Source organism: Drosophila santomea, chromosome 2R, assembly GCF_016746245.2.
Source record: "Drosophila santomea strain STO CAGO 1482 chromosome 2R, Prin_Dsan_1.1, whole genome shotgun sequence".
In the NCBI taxonomy this organism is placed as follows: Eukaryota; Metazoa; Arthropoda; class Insecta; order Diptera; family Drosophilidae; genus Drosophila; species Drosophila santomea.
Window position 1 is genome coordinate 20,350,937 of NC_053017.2, and position 23,303 is coordinate 20,374,239.

Here is a 23,303-nt window from a genome sequence, read left to right on the forward strand (position 1 = left end):
GGGGCTCTTCTAGGTGACATTTCCATAGACACTGCCTCAGACACTTGGAGTGCAGTCCAAGGATTGTGGTTTCGGTGACTGAAAGAACCGAATAACCGAAACACACGAGGGTAAAACGAGCTAAGCTGATGTCACAGTTTCTTTTATTGAGAAGTGTTAATTAGTTAGCTTAGAGTTAAATATTTACGGGCGGGGGCACGTTACTAAGCCTTCTTTTTTATCCCTCGATATCAGGATTCCCAGTTGGTTCGGTTGGCGTAATGATCGTAGTTAAAGGACTCGAGGTAGTGGACTCAGTACTTGGTACAGTGCTATCTGAAGTAATGGGTGCATTACTAGGTTCTGTGATAGGTTCACTTGGTGCACTGGATACAGTAATGGGTTCAGTACTCGTTACAGTAGTACTTGTCACAGTGCTGGGTGCAGTAGTGGGTATGGCAGTCGGTTCAGTACTAGGCACAGTACTCGGTGCCGTACTAGGTTCAGTGCTAGAAACAGTACTAGGAACAGTACTAGGAACAGTACTAGGCACAGTACTAGACACAGTACTAGGAACAGTACTAGGAACAGTACTAGGCACAGTACTAGACACAGTACTAGGAACAGTACTAGGAACAGTGCTAGGCAGCGTACTGGCTTCTGTACTTGGTACACTACTAGGTAAGGTACTTGATTCACTACTAGGTATGGTGCTGGATACAGTACTGGAAATAGAAGAAGAACTAGATACTGTACTGGTGCTAGCTTCAGTACTAGGTATAGTTGAACTTGGTACAGTGCTAGATTCAGTACTAGGTACTGTAATAGGTGCTTTGCTGGGTTCAATACTAGGTACAGTAGGCGCAGTGGTAGGTTCAGTACTAGGTTCACTACTAGGCTCAGTACTAGGTTCAGTACTAGGTGTAGTACTAGGTTCAGTACTAGGTCCAATACTAGGTTTAGTACTAGGTCCAATACTAGGTATAGTACTAGGTACAGTACCAGGTGTAGTGCTATCAGCAGTGGAACTACTATCACTAGAAGTACTTGTTGGCGCTGTTGTATCCTCATATCCGGTATTCTCGGCAATCCAATCTTTGAACCAACCCACACTGGCGTAGACATCTGGTTTGGTTTTGCAGCCGCCCTCGGATAGAATGCCCACAAGTACATCGTCCTGCACCAAGGGGGCTCCTGTGTCGTAGGAGCATCCTCCAGCGCCATACTGAGTGCAGAGGGTGAGGTACGAGATGCCATTATCCCAGAGTCCGAACCAAACCCCGCGATCTGCGGCGCACTGCTCCCGATTGTAGACACTGACCCATACCAATTGGAGATAGTCTGGCAGACTGCCGAAGCACCTGTCCCACCAGCTGCCCCACCAACTGGTGGATCCCCAGCCGGAGACATAGCACCAGGAATCATCGTCCGGCACTTCGTCAGCTAGTCTGATGGGCTGGATAGCGTCGGAGGTCTGGAGCGGATAGCACAGCTTCAGCAGTGCCAGATTGTTATCGAAACGCCAGTAATCGTAGTTTGGATGATCAGTTACAACACACACATCCAACAGCAATCCAGTGCCATCGTAATCTCGGGAGCTGGTGCCCACGCGCACCTGAAGTGAACTGTAGGACTGGACACACGAGGCTGCCGTGAGCACGGTTTGTGATCCTATGATGGCGCCACTGCAAATGGCAGTGCCATCTATAATCACTTCCGCCTGGTAAGGTACATCTTCTATGTCCACATCATAGCCTCCAATGATGCGGGCTTGGGCATCCGGATCACCGAGCACCTGCCGCAAAAGAGCCGCCAACAGAAAGGGAAACACTCTACGGATCATTATATACAACTGCTTTTGCAGCGGCAAGTGCAACTCTTTTTATAGGAAATGTTACTCCGTTTTTCTGGCTAGCACTCCTTATCTGCAAAGTCATAGCTCAAACTGAGTGATGGCTCTACTTCACTGCGAAGCTCTATCAAAGTAGGAAGTGTTACGTATTTCTTATCTGCACAGAGTCATAGCAATTTTAACAATTAATGGGAAGAAAGTGTTTAAAGTTTACTTGGTGTGACTATCCAGCCAGCTCTTGTACCTGATAATATTGATGTAGACTTCAGGGCGGTCGGAACAGCCGCCCTTCGACATGATGCCGATTAGTTTGCCCTGGTGGACCACAGGTGATCCCATGCCGAAGGAGCAGGCATCCTTGCCGAACTTCTCGGTGCAGAACAAGTCCTCGGTGAAGTTTTGCTTGGACCAATTGTGTTCGACGCCCAGATTTGTGCATTGTCTGGGTCCAAGCATTTTAACCTCGGCCTTCAGCAGCTTGTGGGCTTCATCGTCCAGGCACTTGCTCCAATACGTGGTCCACCACATGAAGGAGGCCCAGCCGTTGGCCGTGACCATTGCCCCATTGGCCGGAAACTGTTTGGCCAACTGGATTGTCTGGATCGTTTTGGAGGCCGTGAGCGGTCCACACAACTTCAAGATGGCCAGATTATGGAGTATTGTGCGGCCGGTGAACTTTTCGTGAACCGTGATGTTGCACACATCAGCCTCGATGACTCCTTCGCTGCGCGTGGTGCTACCCACTCGTATCCTGATCGCCTTGTTCAAGAATCCATCCACGCATTTGCCAGCCGTCACAATGTGACTCAGTGAGTATATAACTCCGCCGCACTTGGCCTTTTCCCTGATCGAAACGGAGGCGCTCCATGGCGCTGTCGTTATGTCCACCGGATGGCCACCAAGTGTCGCCTTGTTGCAGTCGTCGTCCTCTTCCGAATCTTCATCTGCATCCGTGTCATCGTTGGAGAGGACCAACACACAGAGTGTGAGCAGAAGTGGTAGAGCTCGGAGCAGCATAATAGCAAAATAAACGTGGTTGTAAAAGGTTGCTAACATTTTATAGTATTGTGACAAATTGTGGCAAATTAATTAGTTATACTTGATGGTATTTTATAATTTATTTAGCATTTATGCAATGTTCTTTCTTTATTCTGTGCCTTACAAGTTCAACTTAAACTCATAAATATCTAGAGAAGGCACTTCTACCTTAAATATTATTTTTCACAGCAACTACGGCATTAATCCTTCGTATTGGAGTTCAGCCAGTTTGTGTGGCCCAGGAGATTTGCGTAGACATCGGGCTTGATGGCACAGCCCGCTCTGGAGAGGATGCCCACGAGCTTGTTGTCGATGACCAGCGGCGCTCCCTTGTCTGAGGAGCACGCTCCCTTGTCCGGCGACTTGGTGCAGATGGTCAGGTCCGAGATTCCCGTGAGCAAGTAAAATTGTATGCCGCTCCAGTCTGCGGCGCACTGCTTTTGGGCAAGTATTTGCACCTGAGTGCCGTGCAATTGGACAGGCCGTCGCAAACATTTCTCCTGTATCCCGCTGCTCCTGCTAAGCCTCCTGTCCCAAATAAGGTCAATCCAATGACCCGATCTGGAGCCGCAGCCAGTAACATTGGCTCGAGAATTGTCTGCCGGCAATTTGTTGGCCCTCTCAATGGGTTTAATTTCATCGGTGGCGTTCAGTTGCTCACAGGTTTTCAATAGAGCCAGGTTATTGTCGAAGCGCCAATTGGAGTACTGGCTATGAACTTTCACCTCGCAGATGCCAAACTTCGATCCACCGGTTCCGCAGCTGCTGGTGCCCAACCTGACTTGTATGTCCCCGGCATTGTAGCTATCCACACACTTGGCGGCAGTCAGGATGTAGTTCTTTGAGATGATGGCACCACCGCACTTCAGTTGCGACCTGACTATGATGGAGGCATGCCATGGGGCATCCTTTATGTTGACAGTGTTCCCATTTATGATCCGCTGATCTCCGCGTGCCAACCAGGGCAGCGCCACAATCTGGAGGAGGACTAGTGGGGCAAGCATTCTCTTGAACTGACTTCTGTCGAATTCGTGCTTCCTTTTTATGCGGTTCTTGGTTAATTGAACTGCATACCTTGGTTATCTGATATTTAAAGTGAACCATTTAAAGAGAATGTAGATTAGTTACATGAAATACAATCCATATTGGCATTTGAAACATTTTCAATGATAAACAATCGATTGAATGTAAACCAAACTATTATATTTTCAATTGCAATTGGTAATCCACATAACATATGTACATATATGGCCAAATTATAAAGTATAATTTAAGCAGCCGCATCGATTCTTTTCGCTTAGAGCGGCTTTACAACCATTCCCTCGATTTGAGACAATACTCACCAGCCATTACACTAAGCCGCTTAAATATTTGAATAATTCGCGCGGGGTAAAAAAAAGTGAGTGACTGAAATGTAGCTGGACATTTCCATCAAGCGATATTTGCATGTATTTATGCAATTTTACATGAATGCAGATTTAAATCTGGGCGATGTTTAGCAAAATGTTGAAATAAATACTGTGATGGTAGGCAAGTGGTAGGAAATCGGTGGCAAGAGGCATGGGGCAAGGGGCAAGCGGCAAGTAAACAAACATTTTGATGATTCGCCATGTCAAGTGGGTCGGTTTCGCAGCCAGGCGGGCGGATTAAAATGGATTACAACTGAATTATTTGATAATGTCCCAGCAGATGCAACACATCGCATTGGTTTCTCCCCGAATCGCATTTAATTTTTATCAATGCGAAAATCATTTTTGGTTGCTGCGTTTTTTATTACCATTTTATTGGGGTTTTTTCGCCGTACCGAATCGTGTTTTCAATTTTCCTCCGGATCTACACTTTTTTTTTTGGTGGAAAATCATTTGCTGGCCTCTTTTTGTAGGCAAATATGGTTTGGGTGTGCCTTTTTTTTAGCTCTATATAATTGATTTTATTTGCGCGAAATCAGGAAAGCTTGTTCGCTTTATGTGCGTTTTTAATTATTTTAGTTAATTGGATATAATCACCTGCTATTCATGATCTCTAGCAAAACTGGTATGGCTTAAAAATATAATTAATTATATTAAAAGCATATGCATTTCTTAGCATTTTGTAATTTTGTAATCCACCATATTGCTAAGCAAGTCAGCGCAATAGGTTTTTGTTTGCTGGCCTAATGAATATTTCAGTTTTGGCAACATCGCCAACATCGCCATGGACGTCTATTGATGGCCATTTCCCACTCGATCCAGCTGCTCCTCCATCTCAATCAGCCTTTGGCTCATACATAACCCAGTAAATCCTTTTCCAGCTCGATGGCATCGTTGCCAATTTTCACACCAGCGACAATTACTCAAACCGTTGGCAACAATAAAAACGCTTTTCCCTGACCCGCTTTTCCCCCGGACTTTTCCCATCCCGCCCCCGCAGTCCCCGCAGTCACAGCTCGCCACTCGGAAACGAGGGAATGCCGGCAAAACAATCATTGACAAAAATATTTGCATGCACTCTGGGTGCACTTGTCCGAATCGCTGCGATGCGCTGAGCTGGGGATGCAGCTGCTCCTGCTGGTGGCGCGTGTGTTGCCATCGGCGGCGGCGCATTAAATATGCAACACCTATGACAGCAAGCCGCTTGACATTTAGATCCGAAGGCCCGGCACCGGAGACCCATTCCATTTTGAAGCTGCCCCAAATGCCCACACTAAAGTTTCGCCTGCAATTTGCAGCTAAATTTGTCAAAAAACCAAAAAAAAAACCGAAACTTGCCCGACTGAGAAATTATGACTTCCGCAATTGTTGGTGGAACAAAGGGAATCCAGCGCAGTGCCAAAGTGTGACCGAACCGAAACAGTTCAAAAGGCAACTGTTGCTCTTGAACCTTTCGGAAAATCCACCGCTCCAAATGCTGCCCCCCACACGGCAAAGTTTTCAAATAGAAAATGTTTAATTTCCCCAAAGACAACGTCGATGCTGCTGCTGCTGCTGGTGCTGCTTTCCCGAAAACGCAGCGTTTTCCCACCCAAGCTAAGGAAACTTTCTTACATATTTTACAATAGATCTTTGTGTGTGTGAGTAAAAGAGTGTGTGTGTGGGTGGGTGCAACAGTGCAGCCCAAAAAGTTTCTCCTTTCCCGGGCGAAAAGTTAGCTAAGACAAACGCCCCCAAAACACCCACATTGCCCATCGCCCATGAGCTTCCGGGTCGAACTTGTTAGTTTGCCATATAGCGTCGAAAATTATATTATTTTAAACTTTTCAAATGTCACCAGAGAGTCAGAAATTTCAGCGAAACTCAGTGACAAACTCCTGTTGTTGCGACTCTCCTTCATTGTGTTCGTTAATTAAACATGTTGTCCCCACGAAGCGCACAATAAATCGAACTCAGCGGGAAAAAAAGTGTGTGTGGGTGGGAAAAAGGAAAATTGAAAATTAACTGCATTATCTGATCGAACAGGGTAATTAAATGTGGCTATCATTTCAGGTCAATCAAACGCCTAGTAATGGCCTCCATAGTTATAAACGGAATTTGTTGTAAACTCGCTATGAATGTCAGTCATGTCCGTTTGCAACAGGCCTTTGATTTAATAAATATCTTTAAAAATCTATTGTTGCTGAAAAATCATTTTGTTGACACTTTTGACTATTTATTATCGGCAACTAACATTTTATGTAACTGCCACTATTGTTCTTCTGTTGTATTAGTTTTGTTCTGTTTTCTTCCGGAGTTCCACATTTTTGTTTGGTTCTTTTGAAGTCGTTATCAATTTGTGTACTGCGCCAGTCATACTTGCAATCTCGGAATCAATTCAGAGTTGTTCTTATTCTCATTTCTCCCATGGAGCCCATTACAATCTAAAACTGTCGCAAAATGTTACAATGCGATCAAAGCAAAACTTCAGTGCTGGCAAACAGAAAAAAAAACGAAACGAGACGAAACTCAACGAAGAGCTCTACAATGGAAGCTGCCTCGCAGTTATGGTGCACAATCAAAGTGGCAACATCGTCGGCGGCAACTGCAACACAAATTGCTTGGCGGCAGGGCCTTTTCTGTTTGCAGAGTTCGGTTGACACTGCCTGCCACCGGCACTTGCCACGCGACAACTAGCTGGAAGGCAGCCAGCCATCAGCCATCCAACCATCCAGCCAACAAGTGTTTAGCGTTTTGTTTTCAGTGCAATTAAAAAGCGCCTACACGCCTGACACGCCCCCTCAAGTGTTGGCAGCCGCTGCTGTTGACAAACAAACAGCAAAAGGCCACAAAAGACACAAAGGGGGCTGTGTTCCAACACTTGAGCTCTCTTTTTTAACAGTCGGCCACAGTCGCGTCTCTTTTGCTCGCCAGCGGCGCTTGGGGATATGCAGCACAAATGGCTGGCGTCAAGCACTGCGTATACGTGATATGTGGCAGCGGGGCGTATACGTAATGCGAGGAGAGAGAGCAGCTCAAAGAAGAACCTAGCTGGTCTAGGTTTGAATTAGCATAATATGCTATTATGGCAGTTTTTTAACAATTCCCCCCGAAGTGTTGGGTTTCAAAAGCAAGGGGCCAGCCTTTGTGACTGTGGCAGTGCAATGGATGGTTTGATTTTAAAATAATTTAATAACTTTTTGGCCAGACTAAAGGGGTCTGTTCAATGCAGGCGGGCCGAAAAGAGAGAGGATTGACAAGGCGGAAAACATTTTGCCTGGCAAGGCCTAAAACACGCTTGAATTATTCAAAGCATGTAACTGATGAAGCAGAAACGAGACGAGAACCAAAAACTAGAGCTCCAATTTCAATGTTTGAGTATTTTTGAGTGCTACGTGTTATAGATATGTGTTATGTGTGTGCTGGCAGACTGGCAGCGTTTGCCACAAGTGCGTTTAGCACACTGAGAAAAAATATATCTAACCATTCAATTGTAAGGAATAAAGAAAGCTTTATATAATATCTTTAAAAGGTATAAAGCATATCATTTAGAAATGTATGCAATGAATAACATTGCCAAGTTTCAACAGATTATCAACTATCTAGTTTGTTTCTCCAGGTGCCATTGTGTGTGCGAGCAAGTGCATTGCCTATTATGCTACCAAATGAAAGTGGTAATAAATTGGACAAGATGTTGCCATAAACCACACCACGACAAGCCACAGCAGGCCTCTGCTAGACAGGCCCATCGACCATCGGCCATCGACCGTAGAGCGTAGACCATTGGATATGGCCTTATGGCCAGGAATTGCAAATGCAACGCATGCTGCAGTGGCGTGTTGCAACTTGCAGCAACCAACATGATTATCATGTACGAAATGCATTCGAAACCGGAGCCAGCTGGCCAACAGCTGACGTAGCTGGCCAAAACCAGCCTCCATCACCATCTCCATTCCACTCCGCTCCACCTGCAGCAGCTCTTCGGCAACCACCTATCAACCACAAGCGCATTTATGGCCATCAGAATGGGGGGTGTCCTGGCCGGCAAGGATTGGCCATGGGGGTTGAGAGGCCAGGTTGGGGGGCAAGTTGCCCATTTAATCTCTCCAAGTGACTTGCAATTGAAATAGAAACGAAAATAACTCAAAGTGCATACGATGTGGGAGCAGCAACACATAAATGCTTCCAAATGCATCGAACGCTCAAAGAGGGATTCGGATTTGCAGCTCGGCCACTTGAGCTCGTCCTCAGTTATTAAATATTAGTACTTGTAGTAGTAGTTGTAGAACAGTAGCAGCGAACTAAGCTGAAGGTTAAACAGTTAATACGCTTAACTTGAGTTTAATTCCACTGCCGTTAATAAATTCATAAGCCAGAATTATTGTGATTTTAGTTAAGGTCAATGGGACGTTATAATCAGGCGGTAAGCGTATGTTTGTTGATTTTTGATTCACTTTAATCAAACAGATTTCATTAATTGTGTGGCTGAGCAGCTGGATAATGGAGCTGCGACCCATTAATTTGTTTTAATTAACGAAGGAAAAAAATTGTTTAAATAAAGTTTGTATCTATATGCAGATATTGGTTTGTTTTTACTATTTACCTTTGGATATTTCATTGAATAATGGGCAAAAACATAATCTCAGCTTTTAGGAGTGCTCTTTTTCCATAAATTGTTGGTTTCTTTTAATGCTGTAGTAAAAAGTTGCATATTTTTAAACCGGAGCTAAACTGAAATTGGATATTGCATGGCCTTTTTGTTATAAAATTATCTCAGCGCTTTGTGATTATTTTCCGCATTGATGTGATTCAAACTGAGAATTTAACACGCATACGCAGCGTTGTCCCAAGCAAAGCCTCGCTAATTCGCTGTGTTGCCTGTGGTGGTGTTGCTGTTGTTTAATATTTGTGTTGGTCGACAATCTCAGCAGGCAAAACAATCAAGCTTGGACAAAGTTGTTGAAAACTTTTCACTCGCACCCAGTTGTTGTATGCGTTGCGATAGGATTTTTATGTAAAACATAATTGCAGATTAGTCGCGGCGGCAATGTGCAAATAAAAGCAAAGACACCCCAGCAAAGGCAAAAACTGCAAAAAAAAAATAAATAAAAAAATCAAAATGTAATCGTTCTGTTGCCGCTTAAAGAGGATTAAACATGAGTGAAAGAGCTGCCGGGATTCCCGAAATGGGTGAGGAGGGCCAGTGTGGCGTGGGTGGCAGTGAATGAATGAAAGCTGGATAAGGGAGTTCCAGGAGGAGGAGGATGTGCGGAAAACGGAAGGGCCACTCGACACTTCCCGTATGAATGCAAAGTGCAACTGGCTGTCAATTTGTTTGGCATCCTGCCACTCCGGCTGCTGCTGCTGCTGCCACAGCGCTCCCCAAAGATATTTTCGATTAATTAAGAACTAAAAATGAAATGGCATAAAACCAATCAAATGGCCAAATGGCCAACCCGGCTTTCACCGCAATTGCGAAAACGCTACAGAGCCGTTTGCTCAAGCTGCAAAATATGACTTCAAATTAATGCAGAGTGAGGTGCTCTATTGCCATGCATTTTGCCTATTTGCACAATAAATGAAGCTGAAAATGACTCCCGGCATCTGAGAGCCTCCTGCTTCCTGCCTCCGATCTGTGCCCACTCCGAATGGAACGTAAATATTTGAGCTGCAATCGAGATGCGGCTACCTGGCTACCTGGCACCCAGTCACTCAGTCACTTCCCCTTTTAACTCAGTTATTGATTCGTTAAGCATTTCGGCCAGAGTCCAAAAATGCCTCACTTATAGAATGCGATTCCGAGATGTTATGGCAAAATATGTCAATAAATTGCTACTGAATGTCAGTTCTCAGAGGACTGGGTATATTTTGTTCAACAAGAAAATATTTCTTTTGCCAAATTACATTGCAGAAATAAGGAGAGCTAAGCTAAAAGCTCCCTATCTAGACAAGAAAGTGATTAGAAAACAACTTAAGAAAGAATTGAATTAAGCAATTTCAAGGCATACTGCAAGAAGAATAAAGCTTTTTTGTTAAACCCTCTATTAAAAGAAATAACTCTAACCAAACTCGTTCACTACGCTATATTTCAGCTTTATGACGACAGTTTTTTGCTGCTGACCAAACATCTGGCACGCGTTTAACCAGTTTATCAGTTCGATTTCATTGCCAAATCACGTTAAAATCAATGCCCGACCCTGATTGCAAGTGTCAAAGGTGCATTCAGCTATCATCTGCTGGCCAAGCACGATAACTGTAATTATTGCACCCAATGAACACCATACCCAACACCACCACACCCCACCTACGTCCTTGAGCCATGGCCGACCTTATAAATTAGCTGCCAGGCGAGAAGTCAACCGATGTCGGCGTCGTCGTCGCCGCTAGTCTAATGAACGCACCACATAAACATAAATTATGGCCAGCCCCAGTGCTGCAGGTCAGCCCCTCCCCGTATCCCCACCACGGTGGCGACCCTTCTGGTGGCCCCAACTCAACCAGAAAGCCCTTCCTCTTTCGCCTCGTAAACTGCGACCAGAGCCGGCATATTTGCGCAGCATACTTTTGGGCGCCGGACGGGTCGCGTTGCATGCTTTTTGGCTGCGCTCGCTTTTATCCTGCAGTAAAAAGCATTTTTGGCACGGCACTCGCTGTTCTCCTTATACCCTCACCATGTGTGGCGTCCCTGCATTCAGTCATAAGCCTTGTCAAGTCAATATATATTCCCTGTAAGGTATCTGTCACTTTCAATATACATTTTGTTGACTTAATTTTTGATACTTTTATAGCCTAGCGATGGGGTATTCTGAAAAGGTAATCTTCCGAAAATAATATTAAATCCTTTTCGTTTGGGTATTCCATGTTTCGGCTTCAAAAAATATTTCTCCCCCCCCCTGCCCGTGTGCTCCTTCAGTTCGGCACTCTTTCACACTTTTTTGCATTAATTTATTTTCTCATTTTTTATTGTTTTTCCTTGCATATGCATGTGTGTGTTTTACTTAAAATAAATGTTACTCTTTAATCATAATATATATTCACAGTTTTTTGTAAGTAGGTGTGTGTGTGTGTGTGAGTGTATTTTTAAGTTAAACTAATATTTATTCGTATATGTATTTCCGATTTTGAATATATTTAAAGGTATTTACAGTGTGGGAAATAAATATACGCTATCCACTAAATAGGTTTATAAATAATTTAAATATCCTGATTCATAGAAATGCACTTTTATTTAATCTAAAGTTATTGCCGATATGTGAGCCAATCCACTCGGGTAATTTTCTTGTGCGCTTAGTGCTGTGTGTGTGCGTAGTGTGTGTGTGGGTAACGAAAACGGACTTTTGCAAATACACTGCGATTGAGAGGTACATAGGCGCTTCTAGAAGATCATCTGATATTGCCTGGTGTTACGGAAAACGGAGGTGGGTGGGGCGCGCTCTAAATTCAGCTAACAACGATTTTTAAAACTTAGGGGTATTCTCTAAAATATGCCTACACTTAAAGCCTGGACTTCAACTTCAACAAACTCAACGAAACTCTTGTATTGCACGATCGACGACGACGACTGGAAAGTAGGGCCAACAAACAACTAACCTGCCTGCCACACTCAACACTGATTCTAACTAGCTAGCCTATATCCACTATATTACTATATAGTAACACACATATCCGCATATATATACGATCTCAGCCATGCCTGAAACTGACTAACTGCTCTCATATTCCCTATAGATATACATATGCATACTGGTATACATAACATACTTAACGTGTACTTTACTTTACTGCATAGCTTACTTCTTCGACCTGCTATCCTTCGATTTGGGGATCCTGTGGCCTAAACTGACTGCCAGAAGTATGCAACAGCGTGTGGAATTCTTTCGGTGTGATAGGGGGAAACCTTAACTATTAATCCTTCTCTGCGCCTCTCCTCCTCGCGAAATTTCGTTCTGGTAAGACTGGTTGTAGATTTGTGCACTTAGCTGTGGCTCTGCCATCTATCTGTTGCCTCTACTGACCAGCAAAGTGAGCAATGTCCCTGTGAAAAGGAGGCCCAAACTGTTCACAGCTGACCGAGTGGAGCCATTGCCATCGCCGTCCCTGCACATGGCCGGATTCCGGGTGAAGTCCTCGCAGTAGATCTGTAAAGTAGATTCAGTTACAAATTGTTCAGGTAGAATCCATTCCTTGTAAGTACCTTGGTCAGGCTGTTGGCATACTTGTCCACCAGCTGGCGAGTGAACTTTGCCGCCTCGGCGCCGCAGATCTTACGTGCAGCATCCTCCGAGCAATCCCCAAGTTCGTTGATGGAGCTTTAAATACAAGTTATGGAATGATTTTTATTCCCAGTAATAAAACTCTGCCTCTGTCATAATAGACTAGGCAATATTTTCCCGTTTTCAATCGAACGCAATATAACATTTCAATTACAATTTACAATTGCGTTCCATGGCAATAACATTCGTTTCATTTTGAAAGCACAACAAACGCTGCTTAAAACTGCAATGCATCGATTTAAATATTCATTAGAGAGCATTGTAAGGCATTTGATAGCCTCCTTGAAACCATTTGGGCTGCATATGGGATATTTGCTTCACTCACCAGCAAATGGTCTTAATGTTCTCATTCAGGGTGCCGTTCTCGTTTTCCGGATTCTTGTTGGGCTTGAGGAACACCATGGTCTCGCGGTAGCGATTGGAGCACACCTCGAACTCCTTCTTGGCCATTTTGGAGCAGGGAATGTGCTTCAGGTACTCGTCCTGGAAGGCGCCCTTGTTGCACAGATCCCTGATGAACTGGATGGTGCCGTGGTAGAGCTTGTTGAACTGATTCCTCTGCTGCAGATCCATGCAACGGCGTGTGTAGCTCTGGATGCACCTCACTCCCTTGCGCAGCTCACTGGGAACACACGAAACATTGTTGTTGCAATAAAACAAATTAAAAATGCAATTGTAAATTCAAAATTAAATGATTTGAAAAGTATTACTGAGTTTCCAGTTCTCAATTCATTTTTCATGGATAAGTTCAAACACCCAAATCGATCATCAGCGCACAGCAAACAGTTGTATTGTTGTGAACCACAGATTGCGATTGCGATTGGGATGCGGATGCAGTGAATCCAGATCGACGAGGGAATTTCGCCCGTGAAGCCACTTACTGACAAAGTTTTTCCAGTTCCTCCTTCTTGGCCGGGCCAATCGAGAAGTCCGACGTTAACTGCAGCATATCAAGTGGTTGGGCGCACTTGGTGAACTCCTCCTGGCCGCATTCCTCCGAATTGGCCACATCCGCCGAGAGGAGTAGCAGCAGGGCTGGAAATCCGATACCAAAGTGGGTGGCGGCGGGTGGCGGGTGGCGAGTTGGGCGAGAGTGAGAGACAAATAAACAAACAAACAGAAACATTGAAATAGTGCTCCAGCTGAAAGCTAAAAGGCAATCCGAGACTCTTGGCCAGCAGCAGGAGCTCCGTTCAGCCAGCCAGTTGCAACAAAGTTGCAAATGTGCGTCAGGGGTAATAAAGTTAAACGTAAGTGAAATTGGCATTTCATAAATTTTTCGACCAACTTTTCTCGGTCCATCTTAAGCGGCACTCCCACATATCTGGTCAGATTTTGTGCCCTTAGATAACCTACTATCCCCATCGTTCACATTTCGATAAACATTATGCTATATACTATACACATACCCGAGAAAAGCAGAAGAGTCCAGCTCCAGTTGCGATTCCACATTGGATGCATTTCGCCCGCGTCCCTTTGCTTTTTGCTGGCTGTTTACAATGCAATTGTTTCCGCAAGGGCAGTTAAGTGCTTGTAACTGGTTTGGCTGAAAAATCCCACAAAAAAATCGCGGAAAAAATGTTCAATCAATGACAAGTATTGAATGCTAATGCTTATGACAAATTATAGGCTTCGCCTATTATTAAATAGACTTCTACGCTGCCAGCGCACTTTCGTATTTTCTTATTTATGGACCGATCAAGTCGCAGTGAAAGAAAATCTATGCTGACAAATAAAAGCTGCAGCAAAAGCAAACAAAAGCGCAAAAAATAAAATCACGACCAAGCGAAACAAAAAATTGATCTAAAAATAAATAAGTTGTCTGCGATGAAGAGCGAAAAGCGAAAGCAAAACGTCAGAGGTTGTCTTGTTTTCATTTCGTATAGGATTCACTCTGTTTCACTGGGGGTTCCTTCTAATATTTTTCTGCCAGTGGGTGCTTTTATCTCTGCATTTCTTTTTGCCAATTATCGTTGCAAATGTGGCGTGGACAGGTCAAAGTATAGTTGGCGAAAACAGTGAGTGGGTTGAGTGGTTCTGGCCAAAACAAAACACTGAGGCTAAATACCTAAATAAACACATTAGAGTATTTATTGTAAAATTATCATTTAAATACAAGTAGTAGTTGAGGTGCTAGCAATTGAATTCTAAAACATTATTGTAAAGAGATGTGCAGTTAAATTGTGCTTTATGAACTGAAAAGAACCCTTAGAAAGTAAATTTAATAAATTATTTAAACATACATAGCACTTGGGGCCAGAAGGCCGATTTACAAATGGAGCTACTGACCCTTCCAACACTGCTAAACCTTTTTATATTTTTCGGTTTTTTATTACCTCAAATTTTCCGCTAGTATGTGTTCAATTAGTAGACTATTTGATCCAAATGCGTACTATCTTTAATTAAAACGTTTTTCTTGTACTATATATACGAAACTATGTATAATAGACGCATGGATTCGTAATAATATTAATACAACTTTTTTAATAATTAGCAAAATATAATTCTGCATAAAAAGCGCGAGTATCGGAAAAAAGTGAATAACTGCACTGCCCCTGATATGCATGAGATATACATATGTAAAAATGAAGTGAAAAAAAAATGATACAAATTGCTGTTGATTTTCGTAAATTTGGCCAGGTAAAAATGTTTGTAGCCTTTGATTATATTGTGTGGGCATTTATGTTTTTATGCCAATATGTAAACACAAATAACTATTGTGCATTCACAGTTCTTCGACAGATGCATTTATAGCCCATAAATAAACGATACGCAAATAAACACAACACAAACACTTTTCAAAAGCCTCTCAACGATTTCTCGACATCGACATTTGTTGATGTTCAAATGATTGAAGAAAAATACGAGAGGCTCGCATGGAATTGGTACAGGTCAGGGTTTTGCGCCAGATGAAAGCAATAAAAACTGAAAAAAAGGTGAATAATATACGAGGAAAGGTTTTCGCTGGCACAAAACACTTGGCTATTTATGCCATTACATAAGACCGTGTCTGAAAGAGGCCAATGTGCCGTCAGACTTGAACATGTGCATAGTTTTGCACTCTTGATTAGCAGGTTGCAATCGCACACTATTTGCTACTATATACCAGGTTACGACCCACTTGCACCTCTTTCAACTGATACATCTGATATCGCCGCCAATTCGCGCGTTGCACTTCCGCATATGCAAAAGTGAGGCTTTCGCAGCTGTTTTCAGTGAGTCGCTTTGGGTATGGAATGATATGATATGGGGGCCCTGTTGATTGAACAACGAAAACAAAACACTTAACGCAGCAGAAAGAGCGAAACAGGCGGTCGAAAGAACTGTAAGTTTGCGAATCTTCAAAAGAGATTTCAATCAGAAACAGAGAGAAAAACATATGCACTTGACTTTAAATTTATCGTTTGCAATAGCTTTGGAACTCAAATGAAAGGATTTTACTTAAATTGAACTATATTACTGGTATGATCAGTAGAATCTATGGCCTCTAAGTTGCAAATCAACATTCTCAACTATATCCAAAACAACAAGCTTTTCGGTTACTTTTGTTTGATATGGATAATGCATCGATCGCCCCCCGTTTGTTTGCCGTGCAACAGTGGCAACAGTTGCCTTGAAAGGGGCAGGGGGCGGCAAAGGGGCGTGCCGCGGACTGCACGTGATGCAAGAATGCAGTCGGACGAGCCTCTCGGTGGCGATCGATCTTGCGTTCAAGATCGTCGCCCTGTGCGAATTCAAAACGAAAACCAAGAGCCGGTTTTCTGCCCTGTTTATTTATATATTGGACATCGCACTGCTTTTGGTCTTAATTCGTTTGATTACTTTTTGTCTGGAGCCGCCGAGCGACGCGCTTTCGAATGACAGCTGCAGCGGGCGGTTCGACGAGCGGTATGGCGATATGGCGGTTTGGCGCTTTGGCGGTTGGGCGGTATAGCGATCGAGTTGAAGATCGAGTTGGAGATCGAGATCGGGCTCGGGATCGAGGCGGTGGAGCGGACCTGAGCGGAGCAAGCGCGCCGTGTTGTTGGCCGACCGAGTGACAGAAGCGTACTGAACGCCAGAAGCAGCGGCGCCACTCGGCCAGCGAATGGGGATGGCGATGGCGATGGCGACGGCGTTGGCGAGTGGAGCCGAGCTGATATCCGAGCGCCAAGTATCCAAATGTGCCCGAGTGTGCACGCTAGCAACATGTTGCCAGCGCGTTAACAACATGCGGCAATGGCTGCAACAACAGGTATTTCCCGCTGGCCAAGTGCAACTGATAAGCTGACCAACGACGACTGATGGTATGGCCGAAAGTAATCCCAATTCGTTGTCTTAGCCACTTGGCCACTTTGCCATTCAATTAATTGAATAAGAAGGAAGTGAGTGATAAGATTGCAGATTATCTATTTGTCCAAGGAGGCCGAAGTGTATGTGCCGTACTTACGTACTTTTTTCCTACCCTCCTCCGCAGTTTGCCAATCATTTTTGTCGCATTGAGAAATATTTGATTACCCATGTTTGTCCCGTGTCAATAGCAGTAACACCAACAACAATCAACTCCCCGTGCTCAAGTCAACTAGATTTACACGCGTGTCCTTGCCTTGCCTTTGTCTTGGCCGCCCACTTTCGCCCACCCTCGCCCACCTCAGCCCAGATTTGTTTGCTATATGCCAATTTGGCGGTCTGTTTGCATATTTACTGTAAACACTGTCCAAATTAGGCGGCGCTTTCCATTCACCGCCGCCGTCCTTGAGCTGAGTTTGCCCAAGGGGAATTCCGAATTCCGGGATTCCAGGGGAGTCGCAGACACAACCATAAATAGTTGGCCGCAATGAAGACACTATCGAGGGAGTGGACACCTGTTAACGTGGCTACTCAGTTGTGGTGCAAGACAAAGGAAATGTATGGGAAAGCTGGGCATAACTTTCGGTCAGCAGTCAATTTGGAAATGATTGTAATGTGAATATAAAATTAAAGAGAGGCAATTAAAATTGAATTTGCACAAAGATGTCAAGGAATTCATATTAATGCAGCAAAACAGTGCAACTATTAATATTCTTTATTGCAACTGGCCAATCAAAGATAGCTGTGTGAAACTGCATTGAAACTACATTTTGAGCAATTTTAATGAACATTTATAATAATATCAAGCTCTGCTTATACTATATACATATATATATACAAAACTAGTGATGGGGATGTCTGGCAGTCAGAATTAATACGATTTGTATAAACTAATCGTGTGGTTCAACTTGATTTAAAGCACTTGTAGATTAAATTGTCTGGCCATCTGTAGATCAGATAAGGTCGTAATTCATTGAATTGGCCACTTCAGAGCTGGGACTCATCTAACCCACTCGGTTGCAGATTAGATAGTGTTTAAACTCACGTCGATGGTCGATTTAATTGCAAGTGTGCCTTGTAAACTCCGTCTGGCTAATTTACGCTTTAATTTTTATTTATTAAATAACACGGCAGTTTCAGATAGATTTTTTATCACCGATATCTTTTGAATTAATGTTACCTAATCCCATCTACTTTTATTATTTTCAAATGCCAATTAAATTGTAACTCAGCGGGGAATATAAATAAACAGTAGAATGGGTAAACAACTTAAAGTGATGCATGCCACACATTTTAAGCTCTTGCGTCCTTTTAGTGCTCCACTTTTGTATTCATAATTATCGAAACTTAACCCTTGGCAAATGCAACGAGTCCTGCCTCGTCTGTATGTGTGTGTGTGTGGGTGTTTGCTGGTAGGTCATTACCACTGGCCACATGCGTTAAGGGTTAAGGATGAGGGACGGAAGACGAGGGAAAGCTTTAAGCCATTGCTTATACGACAAACGAAAACAAACCCAAGTTTGTTTTATTCTACTTGCCTTCCATGGCCGGACCAGCCAGAGGAGCACGCTCCTTCCAAACGGCTAACACCTACACACACACTCACACACACAGGCACATGCACACCGGAAATGCACTTGGCCAAAAGAGAAGACAGTTGCCAACGCGATAGGAGATAGTCTTATCAACATATTAGGTGCTTAGATACGCGGTTATTAAGGATTGGAACTTATATTTATCACTTCATTAATTAATTAATTATAATATGGGATATGTGTTTATTATTTATTATCTAAGCAAACTTGAGAATATCTGCTAATATACCTCATAGTTTAGGGAATACTCTTTAATTCTAGTTTTGAGTATCTAACAGTTTAAATGATTTTCTTCCTGTGCATACACACACACACATGGAAACACCACAATATCGCGCATTAGGAGCACCAGCAACAACAATAACCAGTGCGGGAATGGCAACAATAACAACAACGCTGAAAGTGGCTTGGCCAAAAGGACAGAAAGTGGGCGGAGGCAAAGGGAAAGGGAGGGGGCGTTGGGCTTGGCTTTTGTTCCTGCCTTTGCTGCTGCATTAGTTTGTGTTTGAACTTTGCAAGTTTTTGCCATCATTGTTGGTGTTTCGCCTGCTCGTTGTTGTTGTTTTTGCTGCTGCTGCTGCTGGGCAACTGTTGATGTTTACATTTAGCGCTTGGATTTATGAACTCCGCATGCGGGGCACGTAGCATTGGACAATTTAAAGTTTAGCACACCCACTCCCCTCCACACACACACACTCACACACCCCCATGCTGTGGCAGCAAGTAGGCCAAAAAAGGGAAAACCCGCCAGAACGGAAAACGGCGAAAGGTCAATTGTTCCTCGGTGGCAGGAGGAGGGGCATCCACATCGTTTTAGTGGACGCAGGACAAAGGACAAACTCCTCCCGTGGCATTTATTCTCCTCTTAAGTATTTGCGCTTAGTTTACTTTTATTTGTCTCACGGCCACGAGTTCACAAAAGGCCAGTTTGGAAATTAATGGACAGTTGGCCAGCGCTGTTAGTGCTCTGTTACCGAAATTGAGTGCTAAAGGATCAGCTTTATGGGAATTGGTACTGTACTTTAGCTGTATTTTGAAAAACTATTTCTTTTCATGCCAGATGATTTTACGTTCTTCAGCACAACCACTCACATGAAGTTCTTAAAACTGACTCGCAGGAACGGCGAAAATGTATTTTATAACTTCACCATTGTTTTTTTCGTGCGTTACTATTTACCTAGGGAACAAAAAAAGTTAAATTAGGATTTATAAATAGCGGAAAATTACAATTTCATAGATTTGCAGTAGCCACGGTCGACCGTACCATGCAAATTTCTGAAAAAGATGAGCCATAATGAGTTGTTCTTGATCTATATAAACAAAAAGCACAACAAAACAAGAATTTAGTTTTATTGGAGAAACCATTTCATCAGTGAACTGTATGTGAAACTCAGGATTTTCGAAAAGAGCGCCGTAAACTACCAAATAGTAAGAAAATTTGAAGTCACAATGGCGCCACTGAGCAAATGTATATTACGTATAAGAGGTAAAGTTAATGTAGAGACTTTATTGCGTAGTACCAAACCCGAACGTCATTGCGTTGCTGGAGCGCCACTGTGCAGCTAGAGACCGCGCTTTTAAAATGGAAAGTAAATAATAAAATAAATAATAAAATAAATAATAAAATAAATAATAAAATAAATAATAAAAAAATTAATAAAAGAATTAAAAAAATAAATAATAAAATAAATAATAAAATAAATAATAAAATAAATAATAAAATAATCCGATCTCAATTAATTATTTTCTTTAAGAATGCTTAATATTAAATTACTACTCTACCCCTAGCTTACTAATAAACCTAAAAGTGTCACTAAAATTATTTTTATTTATATATCAAAGGCGGGATCAAAGAGATAATTTAACTAATGGTATGCACAGCAAGGAATTAATTGTTAGATTTGCCATCGTCGCCGGCATTATCAGCAGGTTGACACTCTCGATTGACTTGTAGGATGTTGTTGGTTGATTATCTGCCTGCTTTGTGGTCCAGATCCCCGCTACCCGCTCCCCGCTCCCCGCTCGCCTGCTCCAAACAAATTGAGGCGATTAGAACGTTAATTGCGGGGCGTAAATCTGGCCAAGTGCCGCCCAGGCCGCATCACAACATCCATCAGAGGTCGGGCCGAGAAACGGGTCCACACCACACCAACTACCAACAACTGGCAGCCACGATGTCCGTTCGTTCGTTTTTGGCCAGGATTTACGAGGCACATTAGAGCGGGCCAGAGACTTCGGCGTCGGACGGGAGTTCGGCTTTTGGCCTGCTGCTGCTGCTCATAAGCAAATTTGAGGCAACAAGTAGCCGCACTGCGCTCGCCATGGTTCCAGTTTTGGCCAGAGGCCCCTTGGCTCCTTTTCCCTGGCCTGTCAGCCAACGCTGAATGCCACAATGTTTACGGCTGCGTTGACAGTTTAAATCGCTCGGTGCTCGTATATTTTGACGTTTTACAGCTCGTGTTTTCTCCTGATCGCGACACGCCGCATGGCCCGCCACTTGTTGGCCTGGCCCGGAATTGGATTTTGGCCATTGCCTCGGCCCAGGCGCTAAACGTGAGAAAGAAGCTGAATTTGCCGCTGGATTTTCGGTTTCTGGATCATTACGCGACCCGTCTATGGGTTAACAATGAGTTGAAGAGCATTCGGCCATTCGGCACTTGACTTGCCCACACAAAAGATACTACGCTGCGGGAAGGTGGAGACTCCCGCAGGTGCACTGCCAAAAATGGGGGCTCGATATGACTGTATCCATAATTCAGATATAACTTCTTTGGCTACGAGTTCGATGACATTGCTATCTCACAGGTGCCTCTTGGTTTTCTTTTGATCTTTTGAAGAAGTCTAGGTTTTATTTCGAGGAATCTTGGAGGCACTTTCGCTTTCTCGCCGTGTAGAAATCTTCGGTGGCCTTCTTTGGGGCTGCACCGTGATTTAATCGCCACTGCCCAACAAATAGTCAAGAAAAACAAAACCGAAGCCCCCAAAAATAAAGGGAAAGACAGTCGAAAAAACACTTTTCGTGAGCGGTAAAGTAGCATTGGAATATCTGTAGCAGTTCGCCGTTGTCCGGCAGTTGGTGCGAAAGAGACGGAACCAAAGGCGAAGACAGGGACGGCGAGAGTGAAGTGCGTGGCAAGCACTCGATCAACAAAAGGCATCACTTGGATGTCGCCTCGAGTGGAAGTGGATGTGGCTGTGGCTGTGAAGTGCTGAAATGAACTACAAATACACGGAGTACGGAGCACCTGGTAACAGTAGGGTGTAAATATTTGCATTCTCTCTCTCTCTAGCACGCCTCTCGCCGTCCCTCTCTATTTGGTAAATCAAATCAAATACCTGTCAGATTAGAGTGTCCACTCGCCTCAGGTGATGGCGATGATGATGATGATGATGGTGGTGGTGTAAGGGTGGGGGTCAGCCCCAGAACAGAAGGTACTGCCAAGTTTATGGGGGAAAATTGGGTGAAGTGGCCGGTTTCAAAGGGGCAACACAAAGTGGAAGGCCAACCAGCTAGTGAGAGTCAAGCTGCAGGTGGAATTATTATAGGCTCATGTAAACCATCACTGGAAGAGGATTGTTAAACATCAAAACAAAATGATAAATTAAAATATTATAATGTGTTTGACTTTTGGAACTTTTCTTCTAAGCTGAGCTAAATAAACCCATAAGTAAATCAATATCATAGGTTGCTAACATCCATTACAGATAGGTGATGAAAAGTACGTACATAACAAATTTTTAAAAGCTATTTTGCGTGACGGACCTCCTCAATGAAAATTCTTTGGCCACAGCTACTTACTTATACTGGCAAAGGGTGTTTATCTGATTCTTCCCTCTCCTCCCCCCATAAATACAAAAATTTACTTCGTACGCTTTGCCTGCTCTGCTTTACAGCGCTGATTTGGCGCTTAATTAATTCAACAAGATTCTATACAAATTGTTTCATAAATAAATGCATCGCTCATTTCATCATCTGCCCTGGTTCCCCTCCTAACGACTCATTTACAATTCATCCACTAGTGCAGCCAACCCATGTTCGTGCACAGCTTTTCACTGAATAATTAATTTATTTTAATTCGTTCGCGCAATCACAGCAAACATTTCAGTTATGGCATCGATGTGTTTCCAATTATTGAATTGGTAGCTGCAAACTCTCATATATGTAGTATTACTTCCCCTCGACTGTTGGCCCATAACCTTTAGTTAGCCCCTCGCCAAAGAGCAAAAGAAACGTTGACAAGCGGCTGACAGCAGTTGCTGAACCCGAACGCCCAAATGGTCATCGATACTCGGATACTCGGATACTCGGATACTCGGGTACCCAGATACTCAGATACTCCGGCTCCAACTCGGTGTCCAGCCCCATTAATGAGTTCTTGTTGCTGCTGTGGCTCAAGTTGTTGCTGCTGCCGCTGCTGTTGCTGTTTGTGTTGCTGCTGCTGTTCTGGCTTCTACACAAAGTTCAAGCCGGCGACAACAACAAGTTCATTATTGCCAACTCATCGCGTGAGTGTGTGTGAGGCTCGAGCTGGTACACAGTCAGAAAATATTGGTACTAACTGGGTGCTCATATTTTGATCATTTTACTGAAAGTTTAATAATGTAAAACTGAGAGAAAACTACCAGTTAAAGGAATTTCGTGTTTATAAACTTATCAAATATCTTACACTTTGTTTAGTTTACAGTGTTCCTTGGCTACCACTGCAGCGTTCTTGTTCCCAAGCCCAGAACCTACAACTAACCAACCGTCGACGGCGAGGACGGCGGCTTTAACTGACAAGAAGCCGGATTATTAATCGACGTTTAATTAATTTATAACCAATTAAGCAGCAACATAATGCGGCAAGCG

General features: G+C 43.5%; 4 protein-coding genes across 4 annotated transcripts; all 4 read right to left on the reverse strand.

Annotated features, from left to right (window-relative positions):
• Nucleotides 1-126: 126 nt before the first annotated feature.
• Nucleotides 127-1,828, reverse strand: LOC120446022 (endochitinase A1). Its single transcript, XM_039626777.2, has one exon. It carries the CDS (start codon nt 1,820-1,822, stop codon nt 218-220), a length of 1,605 nt encoding a protein of 534 aa, XP_039482711.1. The 5' UTR covers nt 1,823-1,828; the 3' UTR covers nt 127-217.
• On the reverse strand, nt 1,817-2,868 carry LOC120446023 (trypsin alpha-3). Its single transcript, XM_039626778.2, has one exon. The coding sequence runs from the start codon at nt 2,846-2,848 to the stop codon at nt 2,042-2,044; it is 807 nt and encodes a 268-aa protein (XP_039482712.1). The 5' UTR covers nt 2,849-2,868; the 3' UTR covers nt 1,817-2,041.
• Nucleotides 2,869-2,947: 79 nt separating this feature from the next.
• Nucleotides 2,948-3,890, reverse strand: LOC120446024 (trypsin delta). The gene has a single exon (XM_039626779.1). The coding sequence runs from the start codon at nt 3,871-3,873 to the stop codon at nt 3,070-3,072; it is 804 nt and encodes a 267-aa protein (XP_039482713.1). The 5' UTR covers nt 3,874-3,890; the 3' UTR covers nt 2,948-3,069.
• Nucleotides 3,891-11,223: 7,333 nt separating this feature from the next.
• Nucleotides 11,224-16,573, reverse strand: LOC120445876. Its single transcript, XM_039626521.2, has 6 exons — nt 16,353-16,573; nt 13,940-14,076; nt 13,412-13,565; nt 12,856-13,152; nt 12,452-12,566; nt 11,224-12,395 (listed from the first exon to the last, which is right to left on the reverse strand). The coding sequence occupies exons 2-6, from the start codon at nt 13,989-13,991 to the stop codon at nt 12,252-12,254; spliced, it is 762 nt and encodes a 253-aa protein (XP_039482455.1). The 5' UTR covers nt 13,992-14,076; nt 16,353-16,573; the 3' UTR covers nt 11,224-12,251.
• Nucleotides 16,574-23,303: the final 6,730 nt, after the last annotated feature.

Excerpts from the sequence above, each read along its gene's own strand:
- LOC120446022 (XM_039626777.2), bottom strand. The coding sequence starts at position 1,822 with ATGATCCGTAGAGTGTTTCCCTTTCTGTTGGCGGCTCTTTTGCGGCAG.
- LOC120446023 (XM_039626778.2), bottom strand. The coding sequence starts at position 2,848 with ATGCTGCTCCGAGCTCTACCACTTCTGCTCACACTCTGTGTGTTGGTC.
- LOC120446024 (XM_039626779.1), bottom strand. The coding sequence starts at position 3,873 with ATGCTTGCCCCACTAGTCCTCCTCCAGATTGTGGCGCTGCCCTGGTTG.
- LOC120445876 (XM_039626521.2), bottom strand. The coding sequence starts at position 13,991 with ATGCATCCAATGTGGAATCGCAACTGGAGCTGGACTCTTCTGCTTTTC. Across the intron at positions 12,567-12,855 it reads AACATTAAGACCATTTGCTG|CTCCATCAACGAACTTGGGG; the intron begins GTGAGTGAAGCA and ends TTGTATTTAAAG. Across the intron at positions 12,396-12,451 it reads ATGCCAACAGCCTGACCAAG|ATCTACTGCGAGGACTTCAC; the intron begins GTACTTACAAGG and ends TCTACTTTACAG.